The following is a 22,848-nucleotide window of genomic DNA, read 5'->3' on the forward strand; positions in this document are numbered from 1 at the left end:
TTTTTCTCTCGTCTTATCCACAAGAAGGATATCATCAGCAAAAAACATACACCAAGGTACATCCTCCTGTAACTGTTCGGTAAGACCATCCATAACTAAAGCAAAAAGATATGGGCTTAAAGCCGATCCCTGATGTAATCCAACAGAAATAGGAAAATAATTGATCAATCCTCCTTCAATTTGAACACAAGTAACAGCTCTAGTATACATATCTTTAATGACTTGAATATAAGTCATATCAACACCTTTCTTCTCAAGAACTCTCCAAAGGATATCTCTTGGAACCTTATCGTAAGCTTTTTCTAAATCAATAAAATCAAATGTAAATCCTCCTTATTATCTATGAACTTCTCCATCAAACCTTTCAATAAATGTATAGCTTCCATAGTAGACCTGTCCGTCATAAATCCAAATTGATTATGAGAAATCTTTGTAATACGTCTTAACCAAATTGTTTGTATATCAATTGAAAATAAAATTAGTTAGTTATATATCATATAATTTATAGGATTACATATTCAATATTTAAATACTCATTTGATTTATATATTATTTTATAATTAAATTACATTAGGTTTTATTAATTAATATTTGTTATTTTTTATGTAATATTAAAATTAAAGCGCTACATAAATTAAAAAAAATTCAATTATCTTGCAAGTTAATTACAAGTTCATATATTGGACTAATCTTAAAATAATTTTAAAATTAAATCATGATTTTATAATAAAGTGTGGTTGTTCCTACACAATAAATTTGGTAATTAATAGTTACTGATAAGGCCGTTTGTTGAATTTGTAGCATTTTATAATTATGCATTTGTAGATATGCTCCCGATGTTGTCTTACATCAAATTAACTGTTGTAACCTGTGACAATAAATGTTGCATAATGTTTGAAAGAAAATAATGATTGTAAGAGTTTTCTTGATATATACATGCTCATTTTGCTTGTTATTTTTTGAGCATATGTTATAGCTGAAGAAATGCAACAACGAACTTGTAGTCTCCTCGATCACATTTTTTTCAAAATATTGTTGGATCTCATGAATAGGTTCACCAAGCGAACTAGTTAAATATTTCGTTCTTCAAGTACGAGAAGACCTGTTTTGTAGTGAAAGAAACTATTTTTTTTCTAATTTATATAGAAAAGATTTTCAAAACAACAGTTAATTTTTATTTTATTTCAATTTCAAAAAATACATTTTTTGTATAAAGTTAGCAGTTGTGTCGCCAGAGCACATAAACAAGCTGATACCAGAACACGTTCTTAGTCTCAATTAACCCACGCGTACTTGAGAATGGTATTATTTTCTAACTCAGAGATATTTTTTATTATTAATTTTATTTATCCTTAATGAACATTAGGGGTAGGTTGGAATCGATATGGAATCTGACCATTGATGTTTCCTGAATCTAAGGTTTCTATCCAATCTCCGCAAAAAAAATGAAAGTGTGCTGCTATTTTTGTTCCTCCTATAAATTTCAAGTAATCAATACTTTCTTATCACCAACAATGGAATCAGAGAAATCATTGGATGATCAAATTGATTGTTTTTCGGATAAAGCAAACTCAGGGACTGAAATGGATCTGTAGTATCATCCAGAAAAATATATTACATATTGCTTATGTTGTTGTAGCTATAATTTAGGCATTCATTAACTTCAAGTTCAATGTTGCTTTATTCTTTTTGCTTCATGTAAATGTTCTTAAAATTATTCAATTCAGAAAAAAACTCTTCAATTTTACATCGGTGTTCATATGATCAGGTTAATTGAGCTATAATGCAAATCTAGCAAAGCCCAAGGGACTATTATTTATATGTTGGTTTGAATTATTAATAGCTTAGAACTGGCTTACTCAAAGTACCTCGAAGACTTGAAATCCAAAAGTCATTTCATGACTACCAAATTGTCAACCTTAAAGAAGCTTTGGAGCTAAGCTAACTAGTGCAATTTCCCTACGTCGCTCGAAGAACAATGTGAGGTGCCAAGTCACATAAGCATCAACTGTAACGCATCCGATCGAAATTTGATGAAATGTATGATATCCAAATTGTAAAAAAAATTATTAGCTTTCCAATGCCACCAAAATCATCTAATCCTATTAAGAAATGGTTGTGTTATGCCTAGGGTTGGATGTTGCAAGACAGAAGTTAGTTTTCGAACGTTCGTAAAAACTGTAGTGCATCTGCTTGGTATTAGATAAAATGAATAACATAGAAATGGCAGAAAATTTTGTCAGTTTCCTAAAAACACCAAAATCATCCAATTTTATTATCAAATGAATGCATTATGGCTTAAATAATAAGATAGGGTCAGCTATTGCAATACCAATTTTGATTTCTCTAATTTCTTTATAAAAGTTTTAATGATTGTGCTCGTAATTGACTGAAATGAGTATCATAAAAGGTGTAGAAAATTTTATTAGCATTTAAATTCGGTTAGAAAATAAGCGTGTTATGAGTGAAATAGTGTGATAAAATCAATTGTTGACAGACTTCAATTTCTCAGTTTTTTTAGATTGTATGGTTTAAGATTTTAAGCACATTCTCATCTAATGTTGACACATGCAATGTTCCTGAATCTTTTACAAATTCAACTGTTGAAAATCAAAGAGAATGATGTGCTGGTTTTAATTCCAATTTAAGCACAGCATTAAATTTTGTAAGGTAGATTAACTTTTTGTGAGGTAAATTTTATAATACTCAAACCACTACTAAGCATGTGTTTGTGATTTACCATTGAATAATGTCAAAATTTCTAGTCAAATAACACAGCGGATGTATTTGTGTGAAAGCACTCCCTAAGAGTCCAATATGCAATTATATGTTAGTTTTAAGTTTATTGTGCGTTGACATTCATAATTTTATTATCTCATATTTGTGACTTCATAGTTAGCATTAGCTACATTATTACAGCATCATCCAAATCTAATGAGCACTATTCAACCTGAAGTCAAGCTGCCATGGCAAAGGCATACAAACAGATCGAGCAACTAATGTTTCATATAAGTCTCATAATTCAGTGGACCTATCTTACTTTTCATCTTTTGTATCTTCAAAGGTTGAGGCTTCACACTCGTCATCAGCAGATGAACCTTCTTCCTTAGGTTATAATGCTTAATTATTTGTCAATCATTTAATTATTTCAGATAATTTACATCCTAAAAATTAGTTTTGATCATAAAAAAATTTGTTGGAAAAAGTAAATACTCAGTGATTTGTGTATTTGCAAAAGATTTTTTTTTTTCAAAAAAAGTATTGCCGGCTAAAATTGGCTTACATATCCTCCCTTAGTCGTTGCAAGAAAAGAGGCCTTCAGGAGAAAAGAGCACAGTGTTCTTTGCAAAAACAATAGATAAAAGATTTATTATAAAGCAAATAAAAATTACAGTTTGATTCATTTTTAAAATTTGGACCACAATATTTAACTAGTTGTATTTCGCTCAGATTTCAATGAGTGAAACGTGTCTTGCAAGTCATCAACGTGTTTCTCAACTCCAGATCATTAACTAACAAACATGTTCTATATTCATTTAGATCTGAGCTAAATTCCTAAATTGTAGGTTAGACAAGACAAATGACAAAAATGTTAAACTTGATGTTAAGGTTATGAACAATTTACTCTTTCAGACAAATATTTCATGCAAGTATGAACTCAAAAAGTGTTCTTTCTTCCAAACAAGTTTCTGTTAAAAATGATCCAGACAAAGTTAGATGAAAACTTTACTGAGAACATGCATCTGCTCCAATATAGACATCAAAAAGACTCCAAAAAAATAAATTGTTGCATTTTTTGAACCTGTGGAGAATAACACGACTGAAAAAAAAAAAGACAATGCATGATTGAAAAATAAGGATGGTTCTGATGTTGAAGAAGAAGGTGAATAATTTATGCAAATATCATGTTTTAACTGATAACATATGAATTATTCGTTGCTTGCTTTGGAATACTTTTGTTTAATTTAAAAACATGGAAGATTCAACCAATAAGTTCGAGCAGATAAATCTAGCATCAGGAGGTTGCATTAAAAATAAGAATATTTATGTGTTATCAATGTCAGAGACTATTCAAGTATCAGTAGCATGAACTCTGCATAAGAAATTTATAAAGAAATGAGACTAGCACATGTTAAAATTTATCTATATTTTTTTCTTCGTATAGGAAAGTCTTTTCAAATTTTATTTGATGGTTGAACCGATACAAAATTATATGTAAATTAGAAGATAAATAATATTTTTTTTGGTAATTTTGTTGATTCATTATAAGATGATTTAAAGTTCGTTTCTGTCATTTACTTGAATTTTTACAAAAATTGTGCAACTTGTAATCTTATAAGATTGAACATTTCTCATTTAACTTGTGAAGAAATTCAAAAAATATATGAATTTTTTTCTTTTTTTTTCTTTTAAAAGATATTGTATGTTAGCAACAATAAAGCTCTGTTTGGGAAAATTAGTGTTGTTTATTAAATAGTTATAAAGTTATCGGTAAAATAAATATTTTTAAAATTCTTTTGCGAGTGCTATAACTTGCATGGGAACAATCTCACAGAAATAAAGATAATAAAAAATATCTTGTGTAGGAACAACCACACATATCATCAAATCATGATTTAATTTTGAATTTAATTTAAGATTAATACAATATATGAATCATTAATTAACTTATAATTTAAGTGAAATTTGTATCTTTATTTATATAGCACTTTAATTTTAAATGTACATAAAAAAGCTAATATTAATTCATAAAATATATAATATATTTTAATTATAAAAGAAAATATAAATAGATAGCGAGCATTTAAATATTGAATATGTAATCTTATGAAATTATATAATATATAATTAGTTAACGAAATAAATATTTTTTTTTTTCATTTCATTTACCAACAACCAAACAAGTCAAAGGTATTCAGAATACACTAGTTTTACTTTGTATGCTCCTAACCAAACGGAATAAAATCCATTTGCATTTACTTTACAAACAACTAAAGAGCTTTTGAATATTCAAAAGACATTGAAGTCAAAATACTTTGCATTTCTTTTACACAGCATTCCTTCTTCAACAAACCAAACAACCCTTAAAAGAAAAAGAATGGCATGCACCATAAACATCATACAACTCAAAAAAGTCACCTTTTGGAGGCGGTAGAGCCAAAGCTTCAATTTCAAGTAATCAATGAGAAAATTTGAGCTACTTCTTGAGATAGCAAAGTACCAAAAAAAATAGTGTTCTCGTCGACATTCTTCTATTCTTCATATCATTGGTTTTTCATGATATATAGATTAATAAAAATCATTAAACAGTGTCCAAAGAAGTAACTTATGAAGTTTCCTTTTAGCAAGAAACAAAGAGAGGACAAGTTGAAAAATTTTATCTAGAGTAGTCAGAAAAAATAGACAGGACAGAAGGGAATTAGGGAAAGTATATGAAAACTCTATGTAAAGAATGCATTGCTTGTAAGTCCTAGAAGTCAAGAAAATTGATCTTAAATATTTAAAAGAGAAATTTATATACATACCACACAATTCTCATGTATTTACATATGTAAAACCCAAAGTTTGATATTTACACTCAGAGCACCTTGTTGTCATAAGATGATGAATGTTAGTGATGGTGATATTTTTGATGTGATGTTAAAGATTTGAGTGGTATGTATGCAAATATGAATGTTTAGGTGTTAGATGTGTAAATACATAAGAATTGTGGGTTAATTATGTAAATGCCCCTATTTAAAAACAAAAAAGTAGAATACCTCCTCATAACTGCCATCACCGAAAGTTAATTGAATGAGTGATCTCTCGTATGGATGCAAGGACCACTTTTTAGGAAAACTCTCAATGTACACTCTGAGAGGAACAGCTAATTCCTTGAAACAAAATACAAAAACAAATGAAAAAATAGTTGGAGAAAAGTTGCTAAGATTTTCCTGAGAGAAATTAATCAATAAAATATCTCACTTTCATTAAAGCATCAAGTTGTTTTGCCCCTTTATTTCTCTCTCGCTTGGCAATATTTGCAATACCTTATGAACAAAAGCAGTATCTCAATTTTTACTTCTGATACAACAAAAAAAATCTAAGTGAAGGAATGTCAGCAAAAGTACTGATTCAAATTTCTACCCTTTGTAGCAGCAATATTCCTTGCCTTCCTTAGTGCCGAAGAAAGTATATCTGCTGAAGGCATCACCATGGGCAGCTTCTGAAATGCACCAATTGTTTCTAGTTTTTCCAAAGGTTTCACCTGATGTGGCATGCCATTAAAAGATTCTACTTCTGTATAATGTGGCATATCAATTAAACTTACAAACATCTTTTATTTGTTCCCTTCTTACTTAGAATGTTTGATTGTCACTTAAAATAAATATTAAATATAACTGAAATGTGAAAATATGAAAAAAATAAGGAAGCAAATGCGTTTTTACATGTCCCAAAAAAAATTGACTAGATCACCGCATAAAAGTGAACAGTAGAAATATAGCCCACAAATAAGCATCTTCTAGTTGCAAGAATATCAAAAAATTCAGAACGTTGAAAATTAATGAAATTAAGATATCATGGCTGCCATAAAAAAACAAGATAAGTTAACTATGATGAAAGAAAAATGATTAACACCGTTAGGAGGAGAAACCTTTTCATGTATATTATTCAATAGAGGTCCCCATATTTATAGAAGAGTAATCAATATGATAGGCCAAGGTAAAACAAAATAAATATACAACATTAATTATAAATAGAGAAGTTTCTTAAAACAAAATATACTACATTAACTATAAATAGAGTAGTAACTTAAAACAATATTTCCCCTCATGATTGAGCATGCACATCAATTCACTTTGACCTAACATAGCTATAAATGACTAAGTAAATTCAAAGCTTTGCTAAATATATATGTCAGTAAATATCATCTTTGATAGCACCACATCATGAATGAAGCTACAGTCAACCTCCGTGTGTTGTATTATTCTTTCATGGAATATATGATTGCTAGAAATGTAGGTGGCAACACAATGTTAGCATTTTAAGACCGTAGATTATATAATAAATACAAAAATTCTTTTAGGAGGGTGGTCTTCAGTTTTACCTATATCACTTCACATGTAGAGCATGCCATGGCTATGTGTTTTGCTGCAGAACTTACATGCTTAGTCACTCCTTGAGTGATGTATCCTATTGGAGCTCAAAATAAATAGGCTTAATAAGATCGTCAAAAAGAAAGGAATTAGTCGCATCCAATTACAGCAATGTCTAGCCTTAATTAATAGCAAGAAACAAAAGAATTCAAACAAAGTAGAGTTTAGCGCAAGAGATTTGACCCCAAGAACTTAGTAAAACCTTTAGCAATCAAGCATATTTCACATCTATCAATAGAGAAATTTAAGATGTAATTTTCTGGTAAAACCCCATTGATATTGGATTGACTTGCTGTTTGGACGAGGGTAACCAAATCCCATTTTGTTGATTTAGTAAATCAATCGTTTCATTACTCACAATATGTTCCCACTGTAGATCCTATAGCGCCTATTATAGAAATTAATGACAGAGAGAAGTCAAACTGTGAAAATATGGCCAAGGGCCGTATAATAATAAGTACCGTAATCAATACGCTACTGTTTACCTTTATGAGGGTAACAAACAAATCGAGATGAAAGAAAACTCTACTAGGTGAATCCTTAGTTGGCTCAAACAACATAAATGGAGTTATTGCAAACAGAGGAGGGTCATAGTGTGTAAATCTTTAGGGATGAACCTATGAGTATAACTACTTCGAGAGGATGAGGAACATGTAGAAAGCATGTCTTAGAAGAAGGCAGAGGAGTAAGTAGAGCGCTCATGAAAAGTAAGATGTGCTCAAATATATAATAGTTTAGTGGTCTGGTCATAACAATGATAAGCATTTTGAAAATGAAAGTATCCTAAAAAGATTGGCAAAATAACCAAAGAAGAAGAGTCTGTCACAAGTATGAAATAAAAGTACAAAGTACTCAGCCAGAGCTCTAGATGTAATAGGAAAAAAGAACTTTATTTCCTAATAAATGGTGAGTGCATAATATAGACAATACCTCAAACATAACTATGTGACTCGTGAGTGATCATCAATAAAAGAAACCATGTAAATAAATCTAATATGGATAAGGATAAAATTTGGACCCCAGAATATCAGAATGAACTCATATAAATAGGACACTATTAGGAATCATATGAAAAATGCAAGAAACAACCAATAATACTTGGCTTAGAAATATTACATTAAAAGTTGGATAAAAAAATCAGTGACATGAAAAAACTACTACTCTTTTTTTGGTGAAAGAAGACCTAAATAACAATTCCAATGATAAACAGTGATGATGTAAGATAGGAAGTAAGCTTCTTAGGATCCTAAAAACCACCAGCTTCAACACCTCCACAAATTATATTTTTTGTATTAAGATCCTAAAAACCACAATAAGAATAAAAAAAATGCATGCTAATTGTAATTATTAGAGAAACAATGAATGGATAATAAATTAACAAAAAAATTAGAGAGCATGTAAAAGATATGGGAGAAATAACTCATAAAAAAGAAAGTTGGAGCCTTTCCTAAACAAAGGTAAAGCCTTTCCCAGAGCGCTCTTTGTGTTCATCATGCCTATGAACTGGTTACCGCTAATTCAACATTAGATCTCAGTCCATGTCATTGGGTTTTCAAATTAAAGTTCCATCTTGATGAATCTTTTAACTGCCATAAAGCATAATTGGTGATTACATGCTTATAGATCCATGGCATCAACTACATAAACTTTCCCCACGTCGCTCGACTTTATTATATTAATCTTCTTCTCTTAGTTGCCATTCATTAAGTATAAACCTTGCTCCAAATGGATGGCAAAAATGCCTTTTATGGGTACCTGTTTGAAGTTGGTTATAAAGAGAAACTTCTAGGATAAGTTGCAACAGAGAATAACAAAATCTGCAAGCTTCGAGAAGTTATATGTTAGTTAAACGAAACAAGTTACATGTCCGACTCGACAAACCATGCAAAGTTCTAGTAGCTATTAGTCTTCAGAGTAGCAAGATTGATCATCCTATCTTTATTTGTCATAGTTTCTATGGCATAGTGATTCGAACTGTATATATCGATGTTATGTTTCCTGCAAAAATTTGATGCATCCCAAACACTTTCGAAAGCAAGTTCGAATGTAGCAAAAAAATTGTTCCACTCTCAAAGAAAGCATATGAGAAAAATTCTTGAAAAGACTATTCTTCTTGATTGTAAGCTTGTTGAATCTCCAACAAATACTCTAAAACATCCAAGAATAAAAAAAAAAATCTTGAGAATGTTTCTCGTTGTCAATATTGGTTGGCAAGCTTATAAAATTATCACTTGACTTGATATATCACTTTTTGTTTGTGACATTGACCTACAAATTTTAAGATATATCAAAAAATTGATGAAAAGTTTTATCAATCAAAAAAACCATCATTGAGAATTGAAGTTATTTTGATGTTGACAATATTAAATATGTTAAGGGCTACTTGTAAATATTATTTTTTTGGTGAAAATCGCATGTCATAGAAAAGAAAGAAGAAAACTATTGTTTTTAGATCTACAATTGAAGTTGAATACAAGTTCATTGCTTATTTTTCTTGCCAAATGTTATGAATTAAAAATCTAGTAGAAGAATCTAACTTCACTATAACACTGATTATGATCCGTACTAATTAAAATCAAATAATTATCCATATTGCAAGAATCTTATCTTCCATTAAAAAAAAAAACATAATGAACTGGATGGTCACTTCATCACAAATGCAATATAGTCGAATGAGATCATTATTGCTCAATGCTTCATCCAAGAATAAGTAGTTAACATCTTTAACAATGCATTGTAACATCATTTTTTTCACTAACATACATATGCTCAAACTTGATGGCGAGTATTACCATAAAAAGTTTCTAGATTGAAATGATTGATTAATATATCCTTATACTTTAGGATATTCTCCTACTTGTTACCTTTGGTCAAATTTACATTTTAGTTGTATATGAGCACTTGTATTCAATTAATGAGAAATAACAAACAAATATTTCTCTCAGAGATGCAAATTCATGAACATATAAATCAACATAAAATTCATCAATTTGTTTATAGAGAACCCAACCTCTGACTTTGCTAGCCAATTCATGTGATTTGATATGCATCACACTTTAATTTTTGGAAATATGACAATAAACTTCACACTAAGTCAATTATTGATTAAAGTGTATTAGCTATAATTATTATCATTAAGAGAAGCATAAGATTTGTATCTAAAAAGAGCACATACTAGAGAATCTTGAATTAGGATGTGAATGGCTACAAAAAGAAAATTTTGTGAAATGATACTGTCTTTAGGGGCAAACATAAATGCATGCTCAATTCTTGTAGATTCACAAAAATAACAGCTAAAATTTGAAGAGTGCAATAAAACTATTAACTTTCATTCTCAATCACTTGTAGATTAATTATAATTAAGCTATATCAAATGCAAATACATAAATTTAGTGGTTCTCTTTGAGCAGTTAGATGATGCTTTAATAAATAAGAAAGTCTAAAGTAATACACATAAATGTCCCTTGTAATCGATCTTTCCTTTTTTTTGCATCAGTGTCAATTTGGTTAGCTAGCAAATATTAATCGCTTTTTATGAAGTTTCAAAAGTAAATCAGCTCAAATTTAAATCTGACAAGGCTTAAGATCAAAGCAATGCGGGCTAGCTAATCTTGAGCAGGCAACATATTGTTTAACCAGGTCAAAGTGGGATTGCTCAAGATAAAATGATCAACTAACTTGAGAAGTTTTTTCTTAGGAATGTTGCCTTGCTTTCAAACACTTGCACTTCATATAAAAAAAATAAGCTCCCAAAAATCATCAACATCAAGGATCAACTTCTTGCACCTATTTTTAAAAGTAACATCTAAAGGGAAATAGAATTAAAGAGTTCATCCACTCAGGAACATTTTGATAAATATCATTGAACTTACACAATCCTATTGGTATAATTAATTCTTATGATTGTGGAACAATTATAAAGAAGGGATGACTCAAGGATAAAGTTTAACAATTAATTGATCTCTAAAATAAGATATCCAAAGTGCCAAAACCATACTTCTTACGAGAAGTAACTGAGCTTTATCGTAGAGAGTACCTTAGATCCAATATGATGGACAAAAGCATAATCATTATCAACAACTTCACCAGTAGTTGAATGTATGCTCCGCTGAAAACACTTGAAAGAGCCAGCCTTTACGTGCAATGTAGGAAGAGCTACTGCATCCAATTTGGAAAACAACAGCTAAGTTATAACATCAACTAAAAACCTTTGACAACTTAAAAAGAGAAAGCAACAGATAAATCGTAACAATTAATCTCACCAATTAGAGGGAAAAATGGGCATTTACATACATACCACACAATTCTTATCCATTCACATATCCAACATCTAAAGTTTCACATTTACATGCATGGCACTTAAATCTTTAACATCAAAAATACCATTTTAAAGTGAAAAAAGATATTTTCATGCATAGGTTTATCACAGCAAAGTGTTATGAATGTAAATATGAAAGTTTAGGTGTTACATATGTAAATATACATGAACTGTTTGGTAGTATATAAATTCCCCTCTCCCAACCCAACAATCCCCACCCCCACCCAAAAAAAAAAGATGTTCTAACGTATTTAGCCAAAAAAAGCATCTTTAATTTTCTATATAATAAAATAGTTAATATAGGTTATTTGCTGGTGTTCGGTTTACTGTAAATTTGTTTTCTTCATGCTTTATATAAGACCCAAATTTTAGGCCAGCTATTCATTTCCTTGATGTAAAGCAAATCCGCACATTTAAGGGTATTTACATTACATTTTGGCTATAAAAAGCAAATAAAGCAAAGCGTGTTAATGTAGCAATAAGCAAGCATGCATCCACCACTCCACACCCCATGTTTGTGGGAGTAAAGGCCTCGAGCACCCTTATTTTAACCAGCTGAAGCAGATAAGCATTTGAAATGATTTTTTGTAACTCTTTTTTTTCAAAAAGAACTAAAATATAGTTAAATATAATAACACAGGGAAAGAAACCAAACTCATATAAAAGATACCAAAAATCATAAGTACCGATTAACTTAAGTTGTTGATAGCACATTTAACAAAATAGCATGCAAAAAAACATCACCTCTTGATAGCTGGTATTCTTTTCCTCTAGACCGAAGCAGGAACAGTTTGCCGGATGATGGAATCAACCACTGTTGGATGAGGCGTAAGATTCTGCTGCCACTTGTCATAACTGTTATATCCAAAAACTGTTAATTATCCTTTTCAGAAATGCGAGATAAGGAAAAGGGGGAGCCTGGGAGGAAGGGAGATATAGGAGGAGATGGCTTATTGGCCATGAAATATGATGCCAAGAGGAGCTCAACCAAAAGCGTGACAACTAGAGATTATTAAAGGAGAAAGCTTACATAAAAGTAAAACGGAGGAGTACAAGAGGATGGTCAATTTAGGGCTTTTATATGGTAGTTTCACATAGCAATTTTTCCAGTCAATTTTAGATTTAGAAAACTCATCAATCCCAAAAAAATAAAAATAAAAAAAATGAAAACAAAAAATAAAATAAACTTTGAAAAGGCTCCCGAAGCAAGTGGACTTCTTCGACTGAAGAAGGTTCCCATCCTCGTGTCTATTATCAGGCACACTGGGCTGTTTGTTAGCCAGTTTTAAGCAGGATTTAAGCTAAATCCTGCCAAACGGCCAAAAACGCCAGAGTAAATCCTGAGCTCCCCTATATCCCAAAATGACGCCGATTCATCGTAAAAAGCTACAAGCGAAGAGGAAGAATGGCGCGAACAGGCTTACCTTCGTCAATGGTTTCTGGTAGTAACGGAGCGAAGGGATGCGAAAGGTGAGAGTTTCGGTACTTCCCAGCTAACTGTAATGGCGACTGTATCGCGAAGGTCCGTTCATGAAGGAGCCGGGAGGGAAAGGTACATCAGCGAGGGTTTTGGGAGGGGGAAGATGTAGGCGAGAGTTACGGGCAGAGAGGAGGAGCGAGAGGAGGAGCGGGGGATGGGTTTTGTGGGGAGAGTGGGATGAGTAACATGAGTTTGGGTTTTAATTTATTTTTATTTAAGTTTATTTTATTATTTAAATTGATTAATTATTAATTTATATATTAGAAATTTTAAAATGTAACTATTTAACATTTAACTAATAAATAGAAATCTATTATTAAGTTTTAGATTAAATAAGTTTTAATTTACATAATTAATAATTGATTGATGTTAAATTATTACTTAATAATAAGTAATTAGTTAAAATAAAATACAATTAATTTTTTTAACTAATTAGTTTAAGGCAAATAAAATACTACTAATTGAAACAATCAATTATTAAAAAATTAAATTCATTTTTTTATGTACTTTGAGGTTTAAATATTCATTTATATTTTATTCTTATTTACTATTTATCTTTGGATGTTTACTCTTATAAATTCTCCTAAATCTTTAAAAAGCGTTCAAATAATTTTTATTAAAAATTAATATATATTCCAGAACATTTTATTAAAAAAATTTATATTAATAAATAGTTTTTATTAGAGAAATAAAAATTATTAAAAAATCAAATTATTATTATTTTAAAAATTGTTTTTTATTAATATATATATATATATATGAAGAACATTTTATTAAAAAAATTATAATTTTAGCACAACACACACACACATATATGTATACACATATATGTATACATATATGTACACATATATGTACACATATATGTATACACATATATTAATATATATATATGAAGAACATTTTATTAAAAAAATTATAATTTTAGCACAACACACACACACATATATGTATACACATATATGTATACACACAAATATATATATATATGTATATGTATATGTATAGATACATATATATGACGTACATATATATATATCCCATTTTGGAAAAAATGAAGCACACAAATTCAAACTTGCTCAATTATTGTGCATGCAATTGAATGCAGATTTTGATCATGCAAATTGAGCTAAAAATTGTGACGAAGGCATATATAATAAAATGAAGATTCAATCAAGTTGAGATACATGTGTTGGAGAGAAAATAATTGCAACGAGTTGGGCATAATTTGATAGAAATTGCCATTATAGTGAGATGTTAAAAATCAGATGAGAATTGCAATCATAGTGAGATACATACTATCATACAATAATTGTAATTGTGGTGAGATGCGACCGTTCAAATTGAGATTGCAATTGTAAAGATGCGCGTAGTTATATAGAGATCAAGATTGTGCTAGGATGCACACGTTCAAACAAAGATTGTGATCGTAACCAGAAGAGCATGGTTACATTGAGATCATGATAATAGTGAGATTTAGATGGACGAAAGGGGATTGTGATCATGAGAAACACAAAATTTGTTGAAGATTGTACTATGGCGAATACACATGACTGACAAACATTATGATTGTAGTTAGACACGCACAATCAAAGAGATGATAGCCAGATAACTAAATCAATGCATGAGCTAGGACCAATCAAGGAAGAGTATGGAGACTTGCATGTGTCAAATCTAGTGTGTGTGTGTTAGAGTCTATCAAGCTAATGTGTGATGAGTTTACTGAGATTCAATGTGTGTGAGACTCAATGAACGAAAAAGGTGTTAATAGAGGATTAGAATATTGTTTCAGCCAGATGGCCCAAAATCGAATTATCAAGTGTGTGGTATCATGATGATTGGAACAAGAAAAGTGTCAAGACCTATCAAGGAAAAGTACGGTGACTTGCATGTGTCTGAATCTAGTGTGTGTGTGTGTGTGTGTTAGAGTCGATCAAGCCACTCTGTGATGAGCTCACTAATATTCAATGTGTGCTAGACTCAACAAACTAAAAAAATTGTTGATAAAGGATCGGAATATCATCCCAACTAGATAGTCCAAATTCAAATTATCAGTGTATGTGATTATCATGATGATTGGAACGAGAAATGTGCAGACAAAAGTTGATGTTGTGAGTGCGACAAAAATAAAAAATTGTTGATTGTTTTACTATAATAATTGCTTGCATTCAACTTTAGTGCATATTTAATTTGGTAAAATCACTGTTATCATTAGCATAATCCAAATATTTAAATTATCTTTCTAATATTAGTTTTTTTTTTTTTTTTTTTTCAAAAAACATTAGTGATAAAATAACATCTATTACGCTAATATATATTATAAAAAAAAGATATTTAATCCTAAAGCAAGTTTTTAAGGCACATTAGAAATTCAAATGTATAATATTTTGCTTGTATTCTAAATTTCTAATTAAAAGCCCAAATAGAACTCTACACATACATGCATTAAAACCTTTGTGAATCATACTCAATATAAATATATCAAAGCTTTGCAAATCATATTCTACTATATTACATATGATACCATGCTATATTTTAAATTTATTTTTAAAAAATGTTTAAAATAATCTTTCTCTTGTAGCCGAACATTCGGTATTCATATGTATACATGAGTGTTTAATCCGGTGGACTTTCGTTAAGTTACACAGAATGCTGCCGCCTGAAAAAATTTATGTTTGGGACAACAGAGTGTTATCGGAACGTCTCCGGACACTATATCTCAAGAACAGCATATTTTCGTCATTTTAGAATGGAGACGATGAAACCCATCCCACCAAGCGACAAACAAAACCCAAGTAATCTTCATCATTTCAAACAAAAAAAGAAGAAAAAAACTCTAGGAAAATAAATCAAAATAGATAATTCACCTCTGGTACAACGATGACAAGGTCACTGGAAATGAGTCATAAAAGGAGTAGCAGCAGCTTGGGTGACAGCACAGCACAACATATAAATTCTTTCATTTCAGAAGGGTTTTCACAAAGGAGTCGACGTTAAGTTTCTTCAGGTCCGTGTAAGATTGGCCACGTCCAACAAACATTACAGGAGCTCCAGAAATATAAACCATGGAAAGGGCTGCCCCAACCTGCACACAACATTTCATTCAGTTTCCTGTCATGCACATAATGGAATGTCATTGAAGACGGAAATCTTGAACCTTAACATCAATTGTATCAAACTTGGTAAGCAGAATACCATCCATCAACCTGGCAGTTGCCATTGTTGAGAAATCTGATAATTTCTGCAAATAAACAAGGAAATGAATAAGATGATATGGAATGATGAAGTTTATTCTTTTGATTGTGGGTAATGGTATTAATCCTGGTTGAACTTAGAAAGTTGATCCACAAAATCATTTCTTACAAGTGCTACTCCAACAAAAAGAACCAGGTCTGGGTTGTTCAGATTTATGAGTTTTGAAAGTGCTCTCATCAATGACTCGATACCCTGAGGAAACACAAAATGATCAGAGAGGCTGGAATGTAATCAACGGATTATTATCGTCAAACACGGAATGATTATGTCGGTCGCCGACTACCTGCATTCTTCCTGCTGTATCAACAAAACAACATCTGAATGATTGCGAAGAGCCTCTTGAATAGCTTCCTTTGCAACAATGACTGGATCCTTCTCATAGCCTTTCTCAAAAACAGGAATCTACAGACAAGTTTTAGCAAAATATAAAAACTCATGTCTTGGATTTGCTGAATTCAGATTGCAGCTGAACAAAAGTCTTTTAGCATATTAAGATGAGAAGTAAAAATTCATAAGCTTTTTAATCAAGCTCCTTTTTATTTTTTGCACATCCAAGCTTGGATTGGGATATATTGAAATAGATGGGATTCAAATCCAAGATCTTGACAACAATTTCCAAAAATCTTTATCAACTGAAACAGCTAGCAACCACTTAAAATGTCATACTTAAACAAGAATGAATATTTGGTAAAAAGCTAACCTGGAGTCTGCGTGCATGGGTTCTGAGCTGCTCTACAGCACCGGACCTGAAAGTATCACATGCAGCAAGCATGACACTAATATTGTGCTGCAGAAGCCAGTAAGCCACCAGAGTTGTGACAGATTTTAGAGGGGAAGAGGAGGACATGAGAAATTTTATTAACAGCTTCCTCTAGAATCAGAAGCTACAGAGGATGGAAAATAAAGAAATTATAATTGAAACCTTGGCAAGGTTTATGGATTTCCCAACAGCATTGACTCCAACAAAGACAATAACATACGGATTCCCTTGTTCCTTGGCAGCATGCACATCCCTCAAAATGTCAACACATCGCTTTGGAGTTAAAATGCCAAGCTGAGCCTCTTCCATTGCTGCCTATAATTTTTACCAAAAATAAATCATCAAGCTTCTTTCTAAGACTGTCAAAAACCAAAGAATGTTGGAAAAAAGAAAATGGACAGCAAACCTGGACAGTAGAAGAAATTCTAGTGAATGATCCCATCTTCTTTCCTTTGAGACTAGCCACAATAGATTCACGGAGCTTTTCATCTATCTCTTCTGCCTACGAATTTTATAATTATTTAATCTGTAAGTTAGAGTGACGAATGTGCCCGTTTAAACAGATCCATAGCACATTTTTTGTCATCAATCTATCCTTGAGAGCTTTCAATGCAGGTTGCAGATCAGACCAGGACACAAGCCTGCTCAATTCAAAGCCTACAGTCTTGATAAAAATATATCACACATCACAGATAACAAATCAGCATAGCTAGGTTCATTTTTAGTCATTTGGCATATTACACAATTTTCCCTAGTAACAATTTAATTAATATGATCACCAACCAAGATTTCAAGTATGAGATTGGAAGCAAATTACAAATAAAAACTTACGAAATGCATTGAAACATCAAGTTCTCTTAAAACAACATTTTAAACTAGAAAAAACGTGGTATTTAAGCACACTAACCCCTGATCGAAAATTCAAAACGTCCTGCCCAATCTCATATAAGGCTTCCTAACAATATCAATACGTGTTAAAAAAATAGAATATGATAAATCATAATCATAACTAAATGACTTAGCATCATTAAAACCGCAGACAGATATCAGCTTGGCTATGATAATCATAACTAAATGACTTAACATCATTAAATCCGCAGGCAGAGATCAGCTTGCCTATGAATCCTAAACAAAGTTGAAAAAGCAACAAAAAATAAAAAGGAATAAGCTTTGCCAAACTTGACCAAGTGTTGACCACAAGTAGCACTTATGCACATAACCAAAAAAAAAAAAAAAAATGCATCAGAGATGAAAAATAGATTAATTACCTCTGGAACATAGATGAGAACCAGCTCTTCTTCTTGGCACTTGCTTTAGCACTCTGAAATTCGTCATCCCCCTCATTCTCACTTTCGCCGCTCACAATCTCCCTGTCCGTCATGCTTTCACCCTGATCAGATGCGATATCCTCTACGACAGCATCCCCCATCTCATCACCCGGATCAGTAAAATTCAACTTCGACTCAGAAGGCGAATCATCCCAAATCCTATTCTTTCTTACATTCTTCTTCGGCTCCTACTTCGAAGCTTTGCCAGCTTCTCCAACAGAATTCCTTTTTGCGCCTTTGGCGCGCAGTTTCTGTAATTTACTTACATCAAAAGCACCAGAATCGGGTAGTCCTTTAATGGCACTAGTTGCACGGACTTGTTCCCATTTTGGTGTCTATTAGAGCTATTACTAACTAAACCATGCCGTCCATCATCTTCATCATTCACAGAACTGCTGTTACCGCCACTCCCCTGCTTTCCGCCGCCCTGCTGTGCACCTTTCGAGGCAGTACTCTGGACCTGCTTCTTGGCTGATAAACGAGGCGCCTATCCAGCATGCTTCAGCATTCTCATCTCCTCCGCTCGTGCCTCTGCCTCCTTGTGAAGCTGGCAGAAGATCTCATCAAACTCGTCATATGCAGTGCGCCTAGGATCGTATATCAGCAAGAACTCATGGCGCGCGGCGGAGAGAAGCTCATCCACATAGAGAAGATGGAGGATTCGCTGGTAGACGACAACGAACACGAGGCCGAGCTCGTTGTGGAAGGTCCAGTTGTGAATCCTAGACAATACAGAGCTAAGGCTGTTGCGGTGATCTTACGAATAAAACTCAATTGGTGAAATAAAGCTATCCTATCCCATGAAAAGGAAAACAGCCCATCATTTGGTCAAGGTCGAACGCAGTCGCATTCCATGCAAGACATCGAAAGGATTCGCGCGGGAGAGAAAGCTTCAGAGAGTGCTGAGACACGAAGGGCCTGTCTGTTAACGGATTTACAGCAGGATTTAAGCTGGTTTTAACATAATAAACTTTGCCACAGACGGTCATTTTGGACAATATAAAGCCTCGGATTTGATAGATCCGCGCTTCGCGGTGGATTTAGTAGATCCAGGACAAACGCCTCGCGGGGAAAAGAGACGTGAAGTTACCTCCTTCAATGGTTTCGGTGTAGGAGACGAGCAGGAGGAGGAGAAAAATGGTAGTTTTGGACCGCACAGAGAGGAGAAGGGACCCGATCAGCTCTTCCTACCCTCCTTACTAAGTACCTTCTGTTCATGGAGAAGTATTAGTTGGGGCCACCGGATTTAATACTTTCTTATTTGGTTCCCTGACCAAATAAATCTAACAACAATAAGGGCCTGCTTTGGGCAGCGGCAGAGGAGATGGCCGCACTCAAACGTAGTTTCACGTGGTTTGGGACGGCAAAATTTTTCAAGTTTTAACAAAAATGCATGCTAACAAATGACCCCGCGACCCGACTTCATTTGGGTCGCGTTCATTTGTGTAAGTATTACCTAACTGCCCTCAACCCAATGGAGTGCATCCCGACGACGACCCAATGGAGTCGAGCTCGTCCACTATTATTGAAGTGGCAGCAATCGTCGGCGGCGCTTCCTTTCCTGCACTCTCTTTCATGTCTAGGGAGAAGACCAACCTACACTCGGCCGTGGCTCCAGCTGAGAAGGTCTTCACCAAGGCGGACTTGAAGAATGATCATGGTAGAATTCAATGCTCGGAGAATCTTGCTTCTGGAGTAGCTTCTGATGTTAGTTCTGCTGCAGAGTAACAAAAATGCGGAGAATGTTGCTTCTGGAGTAACAAAAATGCATGCTGCAGAAGTCGATTGCAGGAAAGATAGATTTCAAGAAAATGGAGGGCCGGGCATCAAGCCAAGGCATGGCGTGAGGTGAACTTACTATTATTTTTCATTTGGAGCTTCAAGTTTATGTGTATTCCATGCTAGCAATTGAAAAACAAAAATCAGTTGGAACTTTTATTGAGTCTAGATCAACGCATTGTCACTTTCTTGTCTTCATTTTGTTTTGGTTTAGGGTTTTCTTTTTTTTTTTAATTTGTTTTTAGTGCATGTGCTTGTTTGTTGAACTGAATATGAACTGATGGACAATCTTAAAAGGCATGTTTCAGCATAACTAAAGGGTGATATTGACGTTTTAATGAATATGTTGCTTTTTCCAGATTTTTGCATGTGGAAATTTGTTTTTTTTCTTTATATGAATTACTATAGAATTACTAATTGAATATGAAAGGATTGGGATTTAAATGAAGCTCCACATTACCCTTCCATCAAAAGCTCCTCGTTTTTTAAGCATGCTCTGCTGCAAGCCAATATGTAAATAATTTCTCTAACAACTTAACAATTCATCCAGCTTCTGTTCTGAGGCGGCTGGTTGAAGCTTATGAGTAGGATATTTCTAAAAAATATAGTTTTTTAATCCTATATTTGTTCAATCTTGTCCATATGTCTATTCGATTTATGATTCAAAAGAAATACTCCATGTGCATTAGATGGTCGTTCATTGTGTCATGTGCTTCGGAATAACAATATCTTAGAATCTTTGCTCCTTTGCAACAGGGCTGTGACGAATTTTCTATGCTCGAGAAATCTTTTGAATTTAGTCGAGGATCCATTGTCAGCCAAAGAAAAATTTGTCTTGAGCTTTTTTGTTATTATTAGTTTTTGTTATTTTTATTTAGCACTTCCGGTTATCACTGTTAAGTGAGTTATGTATCTGATTTTTTTTTTTTTTTGAAATGAATTTCTGCTTCTGAAGTATCGAAAATGTTGTTGACACAGTCTGTTTTAAACATCTTTACTAAATAAGGGCAGAGCGATCATTTTTTCATAAACAGCTGCCACACAGCTACTTTTACCCAACTGCAACAAACAGACATTCAGCTTCTTCGCAGCAGTTTCCTGTGGCAGCGCAGCTACAGCTACCCTAAACATACCCTAAGTTTTTAGTGTTTGGCTTGTTGAGGAAAAGAGCAAACACTAATAAATTTTTTGTGCTCTATATATTAACGGGTCAAATTTGAATAACAACATTTTTTTCTAAATGGGACAAACACGAGTAAAGTCTAAGCTCGCCCAAGGTCCGCTCGTTTACACCCATACATGCAATGATTTCATAGAGGGAGGAGTGAGTGAGTGATATGGGTATGGCTTTTATTGATTTAATTTTATTTAAATTCATTTTTTTAATTCAATTTTATCTAAGTTAATTTTATTTATTTAATTGATTAATAAAAATTAATAATATTATCATATTAATTATAATTAAATAATTTTATGATTATTTCTTATTTATTAATTAGTAAAAAAATATTAATTCTTATTCATTCAATAAATGTATAAGTAATTATTAATTAATAACAAATTAATTATTGCTTTAAAAATTTTAAGCTTCTATTCAATAATTAATCAAATACAAATTTTATTAATTATTAATTATTTTAATAATTATATAATTATTACTTATCATGGTTAAAAATAAAATATGAATTAAATTTAAGATTTAACTAATTTTGGCTATTTTTAAATATTTTTAAAAAGTCAAATTTATTAAATTTATTATAATCTACTCTGATTGTTGTTAAAGTCTAATAATCAAATAGATTTAAAAATCCTCATCATCATTTATGAACAATTTCACAGAATTTATTAAATTTATTGTCAGGATTCACTAAATTTGGATATGTGGGATTTATGAAATTCTGTTAACTTTGTAATGGGTTGGAATAGAGCTTTAGTAAGATTTATCACTATATTTACTAATCAAGCCAAATGACACAATGCAGGAGTCCATGATTGCATAAAATTTGTGATTTAGGGAATCAAATTTTGCATTTTTCATTTGATTCTGCCAAATTTTGGATTTAGTAAATCCAAATGATGGGTGAGTATATAGATTTACCAATTTAGTGATTTATTAAATTCTACTTACGTTAATTTATACTGGCGACCAAATAACCTTGTTGTGTGTTGAAAGATTCATGACGTTAGAGCGGTAGTTTAATGTTTTGACACTGCACATAAACCCAACATGCGTATTTAATAGAAAAGTAACACGAGAAAATTTGAGATTTTTTATGTAAAAAACCTTGGAAAGATAAAGAACCATTGTGCCAGCCGTAATCAAAGTAATTCACTATATGTTTGATAAGCACATGCATTCCTTCTTCTCATAAATTAGAGAATATAAAATTATAAAACTGATAATTACATGTGTATAGTAGTACTTTAGCAATAATAGTCATGATTGGGCTACAACAAATGTAGTTGACCATAAATGCTATAGTTGGTGATTATATTTGTCATGGTTGGTCACAGTGACTACAGTTAGAAGTTGTAACAACTGTAATATCAACAAAATTCATTGTTGGTTGCTGCACAAATAATAGTTCATCAAAGATCGTGGTTGGAAGCTGCATTATCGACAATTTATCATAGATCGTATTTGGTGACTACAAAGTGTTAGTTGACCCCAAAAAGTTGCAATTGGAGACCACAATAGCACTAGCTGGCCACAAAGGTCTAGCTAAAAAGTTGCAAGAGTAGTAATTGACCACGTAGATCATAGATGGTGATTGCAATAATGTCACCTGGCC

General features: G+C 32.2%; 1 protein-coding gene and 1 pseudogene across 4 annotated transcripts in view; both read right to left on the reverse strand.

Annotated features, from left to right (window-relative positions):
• LOC110025428 (nucleolar GTP-binding protein 1) overlaps positions 1-13,119 on the reverse strand; it is a 34,201-nt gene extending 21,082 nt beyond the window's left edge. Inside the window, exons 1-6 of one of the 4 annotated variants that reach the window (XM_020725897.1) lie at positions 12,879-13,119; positions 12,199-12,309; positions 11,173-11,291; positions 6,127-6,247; positions 5,965-6,029; positions 5,760-5,873 (exon numbers count right to left, since the gene is read on the reverse strand). In XM_020725897.1, the coding sequence (XP_020581556.1) occupies positions 5,760-5,873; positions 5,965-6,029; positions 6,127-6,247; positions 11,173-11,291; positions 12,199-12,307 (528 nt within the window). In that variant the 5' untranslated portion in view covers positions 12,308-12,309; positions 12,879-13,119. Of the gene's footprint in view, positions 1-5,759; positions 5,874-5,964; positions 6,030-6,126; positions 6,280-7,087; positions 8,098-11,172; positions 11,295-12,198; positions 12,310-12,878 lie in introns of those variants that run through there. The other 3 variants (XM_020725896.1, XM_020725898.1, XM_020725899.1) reach the window with 3 other exon arrangements.
• Positions 13,120-15,563: 2,444 nt separating this feature from the next.
• Positions 15,564-19,266, reverse strand: LOC110025320 (annotated as a pseudogene).
• Positions 19,267-22,848: the final 3,582 nt, after the last annotated feature.

Source organism: Phalaenopsis equestris, unplaced genomic scaffold (assembly GCF_001263595.1).
Source record: "Phalaenopsis equestris unplaced genomic scaffold, ASM126359v1 Scaffold000297, whole genome shotgun sequence".
Classification (NCBI taxonomy): domain Eukaryota; kingdom Viridiplantae; phylum Streptophyta; class Magnoliopsida; order Asparagales; family Orchidaceae; genus Phalaenopsis; species Phalaenopsis equestris.